The 14,414-nt window shown below is 40.5% G+C and overlaps 1 protein-coding gene across 1 annotated transcript in view; it reads right to left on the bottom strand.

Annotated features, from left to right (window-relative positions):
- CFAP58 (cilia and flagella associated protein 58) overlaps positions 1-9,478 on the bottom strand; it is a gene marked incomplete at both ends in the record, with an annotated part of 61,364 nt that extends 51,886 nt beyond the window's left edge. Inside the window, 4 exons of the mRNA XM_082002308.1 lie at positions 238-394; positions 2,176-2,324; positions 7,404-7,685; positions 9,470-9,478. Coding sequence (XP_081858434.1) covers positions 238-394; positions 2,176-2,324; positions 7,404-7,685; positions 9,470-9,478 — 597 coding nt within the window. The remainder of the gene's footprint in view (positions 1-237; positions 395-2,175; positions 2,325-7,403; positions 7,686-9,469) is intronic.
- Between the last annotated feature and the right edge of the window lie 4,936 nt (positions 9,479-14,414).

Genomic DNA, 14,414 nt, shown 5'->3' with positions numbered 1-14,414 from the left:
AGGGTATTGGGAAGCTATGAAAGCAGCTGGTACATGACAACACACTCTGCAAAGGACATAGCCTAGAATAAGAGAAAAATATAAAAGTCATTCACAACAGACTCCTTTCTGAGCAATCCTAAAGATGTTTGAGGTGTGAAAGAACAGGTAGTAACATACTAGTCAATGGATCAATTGCAAGAGTGGAGCATGGTTCAGGACAAAGCCTAAAATCACCACCTGGTGATCTATACAGACCTGCATAACAGATTGATCTGCCTCGTTTTTTGCCCTCTCGGCATCCTGCTGCTGCTCCGTGGCTTGAGTTAGACTTTGACGTAACTTCACAACCTCTGACAAGAGTTGGTCTCGCTCCTTTGTTATCTCTTCTTTAAGTTTTAGCAAATCCTGGATACTGGAAGCAAGGAAATAATAGTCAAGCTTAGTCACAGGCCTTTTCTGTTCTTCTGCCTATGCCAAAACAAAATCTTTTGTGAGAAACAGGAGTTTAAAAGTAATTTGTTTTATTTTATACTCCTCTTGGATTAAAGCTTTGCTGGTCAATTGAATTATATGCTCTATCTACTGTGATTGTAGTCACCATCGACATAGGCAGCTTTCAAAGCTAATCTAGTCCAGTAAATCACTCTTTCTTGTTATTGCACATCCTCACGGGTCTGAAGAAACCTTCAGTTTCCCAAAAAGGTAACAGGCAACAAAATTCCTTCTTCTCCACCCATTGCAAAATTAGTCAGGGACCAAAAATACTACATTGTAGTATCTCTGCAGCTTACCTGACTGGGCACCTAACTGGGTTAAGTCTTACAGTTATGTAATGTAAGAATAAAACAGACTCCCTGTTTGGACACCCTTACAAACTGAAAGAAAGTCCAAGCAGTGTGGGTTCAAGCTCAACCTTAAAAACCAGCCTCACAGTTCTAAAAGACTATAGGGAGGAGTTGTCTAGTCCCATGGCCTTGTTACGAGACAGAGTATTTAAGCGGGGAACTGGAGGGCAATAAACTGGGAAATTCTTCTTTAAGAAGAAATTGTTAGTAGGCAGGTCTCAGCAGCCAGGGCAGCAGCTGGCAATGGCAGGAGTGAGCTCCTGGCTCTTGCAGGAAAATGCAAAAAGCAGCCACAGAGAGCTGCCTTTAGGGAGAGTTATACTAGGGGAAGGCTTAGTGACCAAGCTTTTAGATCCAAGGAAACCTGTTACACAGGTCCAAAACATTTCAGGGCCAAAAGGAGGAGGAGTGCATTTCTTATGCATCCAGGTGGTTTACGTGCTGGCACTTTCCTTGGAGGGGAAACGTCTGAGCACACTAAAGGCCTTGCTCACAGGCACAAGTCTTATTTATGCAGCCTGGATACACAGGGCATGGGGAGATGAGCATGACCCATACATATCCTGAATGCATAATATAAATAAATACCTTACACAGTGTGAAAATTTCAAGCCAGAACCACCTGGGCCAACCATCAGCAATCTTGATAGAAAGTGCACAGGTCATAGGGTCAAGATACTTTAAGTTTACACTTAATCTTACAGCATAAGCACAGTCTGAGGACCTGATACTACAAAACACTAGCTTTTGGAGGGCTTTTGAGCAGCTCCTGAGGATTATTATTATGTGCACACTGTAACAGCTAGAGGCTCCACCAGAGACTAGGTCCCTCTATGCTAGCGGCTGCATAAGCGTTCAGTAGAAAAACCCTCATAGTCTTGAAAATGTAGAAATATAAAATGCAAACAAGAATACAGACAGTGATAACTCCTTATAACAAAGCCGGAAACAAAAGAGATATCAAGTCTCCTGCTTCCTTGATTTGTCTGCTTGACCCTGCTGTCATCATATGTAAAAATGTTGACAGGATCCTGTTCTCAAAAACAGTGTATGTTGAATTGCTAGTCAGGTAAAACAATATGACAGATACTGAGATAGTGCATAATATTGATTTTTATTTGATCTCTCAGTTTAATCCAATGCTGAATGAACTCATTCAGAGCCTAATTCTGTACTTGCTCACTGCATAAACACATAGACCAATAAACGTGCACTCATGAGAAAAGTAAAAGGCAGAAAAGACACCTCTCTCTGTTTTCCAGTGCCTTTGTAGTGTCCGAATGGCTAAAAAAGGTGTGGAATGATAGAAACTCAGATCAGGCTTTCCCCCTCCCTGGGGAAAACATACCTGTACTCCTGTCCCTGGGGTAGTCTGGATCCTTGCTCCACTAATTTAGTTAGGCGTGCAACTTCCTCTTGCAGTGAATTAATCGTTTCCTTTGCTTTCTGTTCCTTTTCATAGGCTGTATCCACCATTTTCCAGGCCTTTTCAATCTCCTAGGAACAAAATGGAAAACAATTACATAAATTAAATTGGGTTGAAAATTAACAACAAATTAAAAATTAATGGCCTTGCATTTTGGTTAATTAAGGAAATAGATTTTCATGCCTTTTCATGCTTAGATTCACAACAGTTTTCTTCACCGGTTGTCTTTTCTTTCAGACAAGGGCATAGAAAAGATTTTGAGCCATTCAGGCTATGTCAATTTACACCACAAAAGCTCTAATACATTGTCTTTAACACATAGATCTATACATTATCAAATCTCACTCTATGAGGTTTTGGTCACATGAGTCCCACTAATACCTAAAAATTTACTGAAATTTTAGTGCCCACAAAGGTACAATCTACTTAAATATGTCTCTTATGTATGTAAAAATCTTATTAGCTGTTATGACAATGAACATCAAATTTGATCTGGATGAGAAAAAGATGTTACCCTCTGTTTTTCTCCCTTTTTGTTCATTTTCACCTGTGAGGACCTAGTATATTTTGATTTTAACTATATATTTAGACAAGCCACAATTCTCATACCAAATTTCAGCACATGGAATTACTTTAACAGACTCATGTGCCTCTCACAAGCCCAGGGTTTGATATCCACAAACAGGATAGAGGAGGCGGGTTCACTTGATTTTTTAACTTCCTCTGCATCTCCCTCCTTTGAATCAGATCCTTAAGAATCACACAGCAGGCTTATTCCTTGCCAAGTTCAAACCAGTTCTGGAATCCTGTGCTTAAAAAATGCATAGATTCAGAAAGTGACTAGACTGGAAGAAAAGTTCCCAAAGACTCAGTAAATAATGAAGACACTACTTTTGACACTAGAAGTCCCTGAGCTGCAAATCACAGTGTGATGTCCTCTCTCTTGTGCTCTTTTCTCAGCTGGCTCCTGGTGGAGTTCTGGACTTGATGGACTTGTACAGATTTAGACTCCAAATGTGGCTGTGCAACTCTACATTAGCTCTAAAGTCTCCCCAAGCAAAGCCAGACAGAGGCATCGCTACATCAGGCCATAATATCCCTGTCAACTCCTACTTGTATCATATGAAAATAGGACAGAGGAAAAAAATTTAAAAACACTCCACAATGAAGAGTATCAAATAATTTAATTTATATCAAATTGTTTACAGCAGTTCTTTATTGAAATTAACATCTCTGGTTCTAAAAAAACCCTATTTAACACTAAACTCAAAATGATGACACCTGTATTATGGTATACTGTTAATATATCTCTTGAACTCTTTTAAATCAAATAAATGTAGTACTTAGCTGTTTATTGCCTAAAATAAAAATTCAAGCTATCAAACTAACAGAATTAACAGGCTACCAGAATTTGCTGAAAAGCTAACACAAAATATAACATCTGTAGCCTCTTCAAACTGGAGAGGGAATATATTTTCATTTTATTTATTCAATTAGTTCAGCATATCCAAATTTGAGAAACCATCTGGAGCTTAAAGATCACAAATGTTTGCTCTTCTGTTTTTTTACCCAGCCTATTAATAAAGAGTTAAATGGTGGGCTTTACTTGTTCAGAAACTCTGAAGGAGATTATAGTCAATTAAATTAAATTCACTACCCACAAACAGTATTTTCATTACTTAATAAAATACTTAGTTCAAAATTTAGTTTGAAAACTGTGCTTTTCACCTATGTATCAAGCATATTTGAACAGTTTTAAATATTAAAGTCAATTTTTACATTCTATACATTTTGAGTTCTAAATTCCATTCAAATGCAGCAATGATCACAAAAAAGTATTACATATCATCTAGTAAATAATAAATTTTTCATTCATTATTAACTTACATAAAAATGTTCAGTTATGAAATTTAAATAAATGCATGCTAGGCTGAAATAATGGTATGAAGACATAGTGTATCATCTTGATTGGCAGAAAAGCATAAAATATAAACGTGAATAAACATGTTTCACATTTGCCAACCAATAGAGGCAGCCAACCTCTCTCTAGAAAAATGCAAATGGAAAATAAGATTAAAGCTGATTACTTAAATCAAAGCTTCCTGGTGGCTGATTAGACTGTGATTAAAAATGGTGAATTAAATTGTTACAATTGGAGTTTTGGGGGATAGAATTGGTGAATAAAATCAATATGTCCTCTGAGAGGTCTTACTGGCTTCAGTGAGTATTTTGTTCTGGTGAGTATTTTAAAAGGGATCCCCTGAAGTCAATAAGGCCATTCAGATAAGCAGTGATTTCAGGTCACCCTAAGCTGTGCTTTTTGAATTTTATCTTGCTTTGAATGTGTAAATACAATTTTATTGAATTTGCTTTAATAAACCAAATTTTCATCAATAAGGTTAGCAGCGACACATGATGGCCCCATTAATAAGCAAAATCTAAATAAGAATTTGCTACAGACTTCAGCATCAGCAAAACTGGGCTTCATTGTAGTCGTTTCTTGGTTGTGTTTTTTACTTTGAATAGCGGATCAACAGATTGCTTCCTTTAACATCAAAAGTAAAGAGGAGGAAATTTTTAATGGTGGAAGTCTTCGTTGAAAAAATGTTCATGTTATTACTCAGTGGAGATGGGAACTGAAAGAATGGAGTGTGTCGGCATCACGGGATAATTGCAGTACACTGTTAGGTAGGTAACATGCATTGCATTCTGTTGTGTAATTAAAGATGGAAGTACACTGTATGTCTGCAGTTAGAATAATTCAAAAATTTCTGGAGAAGTACTGGAACTCTGAAAATTGTGAAGCAGAATTCATGAAGTGTGAATGCCTTACTTTATTTTCATGAAATACTGCAAATCACATCAGTTTCACTGCTCAGAAACTGAGAATTACTGAAATGCTTTCTTAGTATATTGGATTGATACTCCTGGAAATTGAAAACTTGGTAATTCTAAGCAGGGCAGTGAAAGCTCCTATAAATTCCCCTTCCAGCATTCTTCCAGTGCAGCCTTGTGGATTAGGAACCCTATCAATGAAAAGGATAATTGTATTCCCTTGGTGTCCAGCTTGGCCCTTTACTCCTTTCATATCACTGGAAACAGCAGACTATTATGTCTGGTTTATTAAAACTACAAAACAGAACACTGAATGACCATCAGAGAGTTAACAGCTATTGATTATTATTGACCTGGGTCCTACCAGCCACTGACCTGTGTAGTTAACCCCTGTCCCTAAACAAATCCTACTTATTACAACCAGGCTTCACAGGGAGAAAAATTTTGCCTCTGCAACTTCTATTTGTATATGAAACAACGACCTAGAAGAGGAAGGCTGTACACCTGTTACCCTGATGACCCATCAAGTCACCAAGATTTAGGGTCTTAATTTGAAGCAACTATACTATTTTTACAGGAACAGCCCCACCAGGATTCTCCTACCATTTGTAAATAATTAAACAGTGGAACAGATTTTTTAATTTAGCACTGAAGAATATCAACTATTTTAGCACTTGAACTTTCCTTAACACTTGTCTTGGGCACTTGTGAAACACATTTTTTGAATGTTAGTAAAATTGTAGTGAAATACTACAGCTGTAATGGAACTTCCCCTCAGAAAGGAAAATAACATGAAATATGAAGGGTATACCAAACAAAATCCCAAAACATGATATGAACATTTTAAACAATATCCAAATAATTCCTGAACACTTAAGGGAAAGACTAATTCTCATAACTAAACCAAAAAAGTATTGGTGCTGTTTACTTGGCCCACAGCACACCAGTCAAATTGAAACACCACATGTTGTGCATTGCACGTCATTTCTAAGAGGATCATACAGTCAAGCAGCTTTTTCACTACAAAATCTCTTAGCTGGTTCAATAGTAGGTGGTATTGTTAAGCCATACCTTGCCTGAGCTTCAAATTAGCTGCTGAAATTGGAAAGGCTCTTATTTTTCCTACTCTTCCACACCTCAGTTTTATGTCATTACTAAGACAATGTCTCCTCGGCTTGAGAACACCTTGAAGGAATGCCTCTGCTACTGTTCATGCTCAGAGTACTTCCATGCAATAACAGAAAGAAAATGCTCAGGACCATTACAGTTCCTGACACCCACCTACCAGGTTTTGATTAGCAGCAGTGAAAATCAACAAAATTCTCTACCCAGTTTTCCTCCTCCTTGAGGATGCTTTGAGCAGTGTCACGGGCTTGCAAGTTGCAGCCATAGCATGACAGCACTGCTATTTATATTTACTCTGAGTGTATCTATCTTCTTCATAATTCTGAGGACAAGAAAATTCATTTCAAAGAACATCTGTTTCTGTAGTGCTCATAGATCATTCTGGATTGTTACACTGAATTTATTTCACTGGAACTGTAGTTGTAGTACTTGTAGTACTCCTTTACTGTAAGGCATGGAGGTTTCTCAACTAAATGCTAAATTAAAGCCTGTAGGTACCACAGCCTAAGCTTTTAAACCATCAGAAGGACAAAAGTTCAAAATGCAGTCTTCTGATCATTTGGCAGCTTTAGGCTTCTGCTAGTCAAACCTCACTGTAAGGCTACAAACATCGACCATTTTTAGTGAGTCTCAAGCACTTTGATTTCACAGAGTTCAAATGAATAATAAAAAAGAACACATCAGATTAAATTGCTAAAATTACATTGAAATGCTATATAGGATTCCTTTTCAAAAACACTGTGAAACATTTATTTATATGAGTTGATGACACTTCTCTGGTCTACAATCCATATTTCAGCAAGTAAGTATATTTTTTAATGTTCTGGCATTAGTTAATAACCAAGCAGCCCTTCAAAAATATTAATTAATCAAAAACTGTATATTAAGTGGAAAATGTGCTATTTTACAGAGGGAAAACTTAAACAAAAACTGTTAGTAAGTACTTGAAAGCTGATGGAGCTGGTTTAGTGCAAATAAACACAGAATTTGACTGGGACTTATAAAAATACCAGGCTGAGGAAACAAAGCAGTGGGTAGCAAAGCAGAGGTTGAACTGGGGATGCCAGCTATATATTTAGTCCTCCAGCTGGTTCTCTACATACAATAAAGTATTCTTGTAGATGCTTTTCTTATTGCCATGTTTTTCACTAACAATTTCAGATCTTATTTAATTCTATTCAAAACTTTACCGTCTTCAATGACGATATAGTTCCCCGATCATCTTTAGAGAGTTCTGTGAGTGCAGCTACTTTAGATGAATTCACCACAAGCTCAGCATTCAGCTCCCTGCATTTCTCCATGAGACGCTTTTCATTTTCATGAGACTTCTTCATAACAGCATGGAGCTTCTCATACTCTATTCGGAATTTTTCCAGAGTTTTATCTCCCTTAAGTAGATTGATGACATCTTGGAAGTCTTTTTCCAGTGCTTCAAATGCAGTCTCTTCTACATATGGTTTGCCAGACTTTTCCTGAATGAAATGAGATAGATAATCAACAAACAGGAGGAATTCAACATCTCACTTATGACCCCAGAATATAAAAAAGCAATATACTGAGTGTGTAACTACTACTGAGAAATCACAACAAAATTTTCTGAAATAACAGTTCTCTTGCTAGCATATGATATGCACATTGCGGGCTATTTTTCAAACAGATCCCCTGACTCTACTGAAATAACTTGTGCTTTAACAGTCAGAGTTCCTGTAATTGAGTACCACAACTACTTTAAAGACAGGTCTATAAAATATCATCATTGTGATAGTGTTTAAATAATACATCAACTATTCAGAAAGCCCAGTATTTTAGCCTCCATTTTTCCCAGTTCTCTACACCTCTAAAGTCCGATGAGTTTATGCTTTCTATGCAGATAGTGCCAGCAAGTCACTTGCAGATAAGCATGTCTGAAGGCTCTGGTAATGCCAATGCAAGTCAACCCTTCCTCTGCTACTCTTAAACCTTTCACAGGAGACATTTTTGATCTAGCTCAGTTCTGATGCCAAATTTTGCCAGCTCAGTTGCTGGACACCAAATTCCACCAATATTTTTCAAGACAGCTTAAAATAGGCCTCCACTATAGCCTTCAAACAGAACACAATCATACCAAGAGGAGGCAGTATGGCCACTTCTCAGGATTTAGCTTGATCTGCTAAGCAGCAAGATACATCAGCACACAGGATGATAGGATGATTTGCACTGTCACAGATATGTTGCTGCCATTACTCAAGCTTGCTGAAAATTGACTGGAACATCTCGATGCTGCAATCTGAAGTCTAGGTATATCCCTGTAATCGCATCTCAGAGGTGGATGCACTTGGATAGGAAAACAGCTCTCCTGCTAGTGCCAGCCGTGTGTGTATGGCAAGCCCCCCTTGCAGAGGAGAGGCAATGGGATGCACAGCTCTCCTAACCTGAAAAATCTGCCCTCATGTCTCCCCCACAAACCAACAGACAGCTGTTTCAAAAACGGTTCAGGCTCACCATTTGAACATAAACAGTTTAAAGGCAAGAATTTTCAAAATTCTAAAGAAAAAAAAACTGAGAGCATAACGACATGTTTCATTTGTTTCATTGTTTTGGTTTGGTTGTTGGTGGGGTTTTTTTGGGGGGGAGGGAGTACATAAGTTTATGCTACCTGGAAAACCTGAAATTAAAAGGGTAAAACCAGATTACCTTACTACTTGAAAGAAAGGTCGGGCCGCGCGATGCACCAAGGCACCGGCTCAAAACACACCCCTCCTTCTTGCCAAGGCTCTGATCTGAGGTGGGGTTTTTTTGCTGTGTCAGAAACTTCAACGGGAAACCAGCAAAGGCAACTTGAATATTAGAACCCACGCTCCTGCTGGCGTAGAGGGGCTGAAGTTTGGTGCCTAACCCCTTCAAACCTGCTCTGGCACTCACCATAATTAATTTGGGTTTCTTCTTATTTCTCCAAAATCAAACCTTTCAGGTTTGATCTCGTTTACATCTTAAATATATCATAAACAGAGTTAGAAGACGAGCAGTAATGGCATACAGTGTGGGAGTCACACCCAAAAGTAGCAGGTGTATTTAAGTGTTATTACTGCCTATGTACAAGTAGCCTAATCGCTCCTACTTTCAACAAAGGATCTAACTCAGCTCTGCTCACAAAAGCAACTCGACACGCAAATACGGGATATAGGTATAGCTAGTATATAGGTGGTGTCGTCGTGCTGTTTCTGAGGTACAGCGCTCGTCCTGCTCACAACACAGGCGAATGGAGGGGGAAGCTCACCTCACCCATGCTGCCGGCGGGCTGGGGGCGGGAGGGGCCTGCGCCGGTGCCGGGGCCTGCGCCGGTGCCGGTGCCGTGGCGGCCCCAGACCGCGGCGGTGCAGAGGCCGCCGCGCTGTATCGTAGCAACGGCGGCGGGCGGGGCCGGAGCGCGGCGGGGCGGTGGCGGCCGGCCGGGCGCGGAGGCCCCGTTTGCTCCGCACCGCTGTGAGGGCCCACGGCCTAGAGGCTACTCGGCGAGGCCCGCCGCGGCCCTGCGCAAGATCTTGGTCACCGCCGCGGCCCTTCGGCCTCGGGGTTTTCTTCCGCATCTGTGCGTCTTGCTGCTGAAAGTCAGCCGCCAGCGATGTTAATCAGCGACACGGAGGGATGTTCCCTCTCGGACAGGAAAGGCCAGGAGCTGCTCCCTGAGGAGAGCCGGGGCGTCAGCGAGGGGCAGGAGCTCAGCAGGAAGAGTCAAACGTCCCCTCAAGGCACGGAGGGAGGCAGGGTCCTGTGGAAGGTGATAAAAGGGGATTTGGGGGCACGTTTGGAGCCTGGCTTCTGTCCTTTCACTGCGCCCGGCTGCTCACACCAGCTGCTCTGTGCGTGTGAATGTTTTGTACAAACCACGGTGCAGCGCACGGGGGGGCAGGAGCGTGGCTGTGCGCTCCGGGAGCTGCGCTCAGCTATCAGCTGCTGCTGTCCGCCCCGCTCCCCGCCAACCCTTGGAACAGCGCCTTTCATCTCTGCGGGATTGTGCCATCGGGGAGCTTTTTAGGGCAGGGAATGTACTGTAGCATGTGTGCGCTCCCTAGCAGAACGGATGTTGGTTGTAACCCTAAAGGACCGCTTGAAACGAATCATGACGATGGAAAACTTCTCCTGGTTAAATGAAGCCTGAATTGTAGCGCTTCGTTTTACTGATTACATGGCAAAATAGTCAACTTCAAATGGATGCTTTCAAATGGTCTGATTTTACCTTTACAACTGGAGAATAATACACATTTTATAACGTATTCGCTAGATGTATGACAAGTTACAAAATATCCTATGTGCTGAAACATAGTTTCAGTCATTTCAAAGCACACGTCTAATAATTAATAAAGTTCCTTTTCTAAGTTTTGCACTCTTCTCTTTCCCCGCTTTCTTTTTTACTGATGTTTCTTATGCAATAAAATTGCCAGGGAGAGGATAATTAGCTAAAGTCCTTCATTCTAGGATTTCAGATTCTCAAGAGGACCAAGCTTTTAGACCTTTGAAACATAACAGCTTCATGTGTAAAGAAATCCCAGAAGACATTATTTTAATTTTGCTACCAAAATACTGCTGGAGGAAGGGGATACGCTCAGAATAAACAACAACAAAAAAATTATATAACAAAAATACCCTTCAAATTTACATCTTAAATATATAACCTTGATATTTATCATACTCTTTCTTAAGGCTCTAACAACAGAACAGGAGTAGAAAAGTATGAAGGGAGGTAATTACCTTTGTGATTTAGGTACATGTTTGCACTTGTGGGTAACAGCATAAACGTGTCCAAAAGTGATACCCATTTATTGAGGCATTCCCATGAGCTGCCATTTTTCAAATGTATGGTGATTTGTGTCGTGTAAGACCCTCCGAGGGTGACTGTAAAGGCTGATCTTCATGACAAGTACCATTTGAGCTAAATTCATTCAAATTTGATGAGTTCACTGTCACGGTAGCTGCACTTCTAACTGTAGTGGAGACAGTTAGGGTGACTGTGTTAGGAGTCTGTGATAACTCACGTTAAAGCTCCTGTTTGATAAGCCAGCCACCATGCCTTAAAACACCACCACTCATAGTGCATAGTTTTAAGTGCAAACAGAACACAAATCTGTGACAAGACTCAAATATTTACTTTGAATTAATTCTACAACAAGCCTACAGAATGCCTCAGCAGGTTCATGACTGAGGAGCAGGACTGACACTCAAGATGACATCTGGGTTTCTGACCTTAGCAAGAATTTCCTGTAGCTTGGGACCAGCCACTTAAAATTCCCTGTGATTTATATTAATCAGTAAAGTGGAAATAACCACATCTGCCATCCTGCAATAGTGTTGTGTCTGTCATGGCTATAAATGATGTGCTCATGTCATAGAGTGAATCTCTCGACAAGATGGAGCTCTTGACTAACGCTCCCTTTTAAGCTGATCCTGTGTTCCCAGCTGTGGGAAAACCTTTCTGCTAGTAAGAGCAAAAAACTCACACCGACACACAAGACAAAAAAAAAAAAAAAAATGCTTTAAAAAAATAAAATAAATCTCCATTAACAGCAGGGACAAGCCAGACCCAGAAAGTTTCAGTTCATTGACAGCTTTGTTATTTATTCCCCTGAATATCTGTCTTAGTTCAAGAGACACCTGTGCCTTATGGTAAATAAGCAGAATCACCTGATTCATAAAGGAGCTGCATAAAAGAGAGGTTCACATCAGTGGGGTGTGTTTGCATGCATGCAGAAAGGGTTACTGGAGAAGAATTATTTGCTCACCTATTTATTTGAGGCAGTTAATTTCATGCAAGTTTCAAACTGTAGTGATGTGAAAATGATAAGCCATCACTTCCTGAGTGTAAAGATTTATGGGCTACTGCAGAGATATAAATAAATAAACTAAAATCTCATCATAACATCACGCAGGAGAATGTAAGCAATTTGGGGCAGGGACCACGACAGCACATGTCTTCTGGAAAGTGTAAAATGAAACTTGTGGCCACTGGAAGGTGACGATAAAAAGACTTGATAATGGAAAGCCTGAGAGGGGGGCAGTTGAAATGGTTTCGTTTCACACCATGCTGTTAGGAGGAAGACCATCACCAGGTGGCACTCCACCACCACAGTGGTTCCATAAACTGCCCGCACAGCCCCCCCCCAGCCGAGAGCTCTTTTCAGCCCTGACAAGCTTTTCTGGTTTAGAAACGTGTTACAAATAATAATTAATACATGGAGACACAATGGTTGGGTGAACATGTGTTCATGGATGAGGTCCCGTATTTGCATACAATTTCGTTCAATTTACTCAGTTAATATAGTCAATGGGAGAGTACCACTAAGGAAAGCAAAATTTGTCTAACAATTTGCAAATATTAAAATATTATTTTATATATATTACAAATATGTTACATAAGTATTACTTCTCCAACTGCAGGACTTGTCATTTCCCCAGCAATATGGAAATCCGTCACAACCTCATGGCATCAAACACCACGACACTGCAAACGCTGTCAGTGGGCTGACGACCTGAGATGTACCCTGGAAGCCATCTTACCTTCTCAGAGTTACATCAGTTTTGCAGTATTAAAAGGAACAAGAGCTTACTGAAAATACTTCTTTTTCTCCAGTGACAAGGAAACGCTATGCGGTCCTCAGTTACTTAATTATCCAGCTGATATTTTTCATATATTCTTTTTTAATGCCCTCTCCTCCTGTTATTTTCAAACTAAATGATAGTTTTATAATGTGAACAGTTCAGTTTAAATTGGATTGAGGCTTTCTATTTTGTTGATAAAGATCACACAACAGATCTCAAATAGCAGTAACTTTTGATCATGTTTGGCACTAGAGTTGAGCCAATGATCTCAAGAGGAAGAAACATTACCATTTTCATTAAAAGTTAAATCATGGAAATGTTTTGATTAATAGAAACACCCAAATAAAGAGCTCAGTTAGTTCTGAGACAGAACCTAAAGCTGACAAATGGGCTCTGTATAACGTACAATTACATGTTCTACATAAAAAATAAAATAGGTTACAATTATGGAAAGCAACTAAAATTAAGTCAATATACCTGGAACTAAACTGAACTTGCCATTCCCCAGCATGGTTTGAAACTGCAGAACAGTCTTCCATCCCAGTTTTTCCTCCCAGCTCTGCAACTAGGATTATGATGGCCTGCCATGCTTGTTAGAAAATGCTTCTCTTCCACCCTTCTCCGAGCCAAACATGGGGATTCCCCAAGACCGCTAGAGGAAAGCAATGCTCTGCCGATCCTCACTACTGTCGCTGCCCACTGCGGGCTCTTACCACCACCAGTATTACGGTTTATGCTATCAGTCTGACCTCCAGCTCTGGAGATTGACATTGGGGGCACTCTTCTTCCTATGTATTTGGAGGAACAGTCTGGTAGAAGCGAACCCCTCCCATCCTGGCTGCCCAGCACCATTAATCCCTAGAGAGGCTGTGAAAAAGAGCCTACAAGGTAACACAAACACACCTGGCCCTGCACAGAACTCAGTTTCTTCAACGGATACTTTCCATTACCTGCTTACCAGTTCTGATCCATGGCTGTCTTCCCAATCATAAACACTTGGGTGTATTTAAAAATGAGTTTCAAATATGTCTATAGTCATCATGTGTTCATTAGCAGAAACAACTTCCTCCCCATGCTTTCCAACAGCCTTTCTGTTCCAGCAGCAGAATCCAGGCCCTAATCTCCGATTCCTGTTTCCCTCCTTCATATTTTATTCTTCAGCCTTTCAATTCTCAACCACCAAATCTTCCTCAACTGAAAATCTGTCTGGTATTCACTACTTGGCACTTGATTCCTCTGAGAGGAAGAGGCTATTAAAAAAATCTTAATACCCAGAGAAGGCTATAGAAATCACAGAGATTTAAGATGTTTATAAGGCCAGGTGTAAGGGGGTAGATGAGGACACCATATGGTGAGCTGTAAGGTGACCTCATCTCCCTGCACGTTTCCTTGCCTGGTAGCTAGGAGGTGTGAAATATTCATGGGTGGGAGTCCCTCACTCCCCTCGGTCTGCTCCTGCTCGTGTCCCTGCTCTGCTGGGTCATGCTGGGCTGTGCCTGTTAAAGTACTGTCCTGCTGCAGTCTCCTTTAGGCTTACACAGCCACTTGCAGTATAAAAGGCATGGCCCCAGCAAGGCCTGACTCCAGCAGGATTATCATTCCTGCTTTCTCCGTGTTAACATGATCCC

This window comes from Phaethon aethereus, assembly GCF_964289735.1.
Source record: "Phaethon aethereus genome assembly, chromosome: 7".
Taxonomy (NCBI): Eukaryota; Metazoa; Chordata; class Aves; order Phaethontiformes; family Phaethontidae; genus Phaethon; species Phaethon aethereus.
This window is presented reverse-complemented; position numbering and strand designations above follow the sequence as displayed.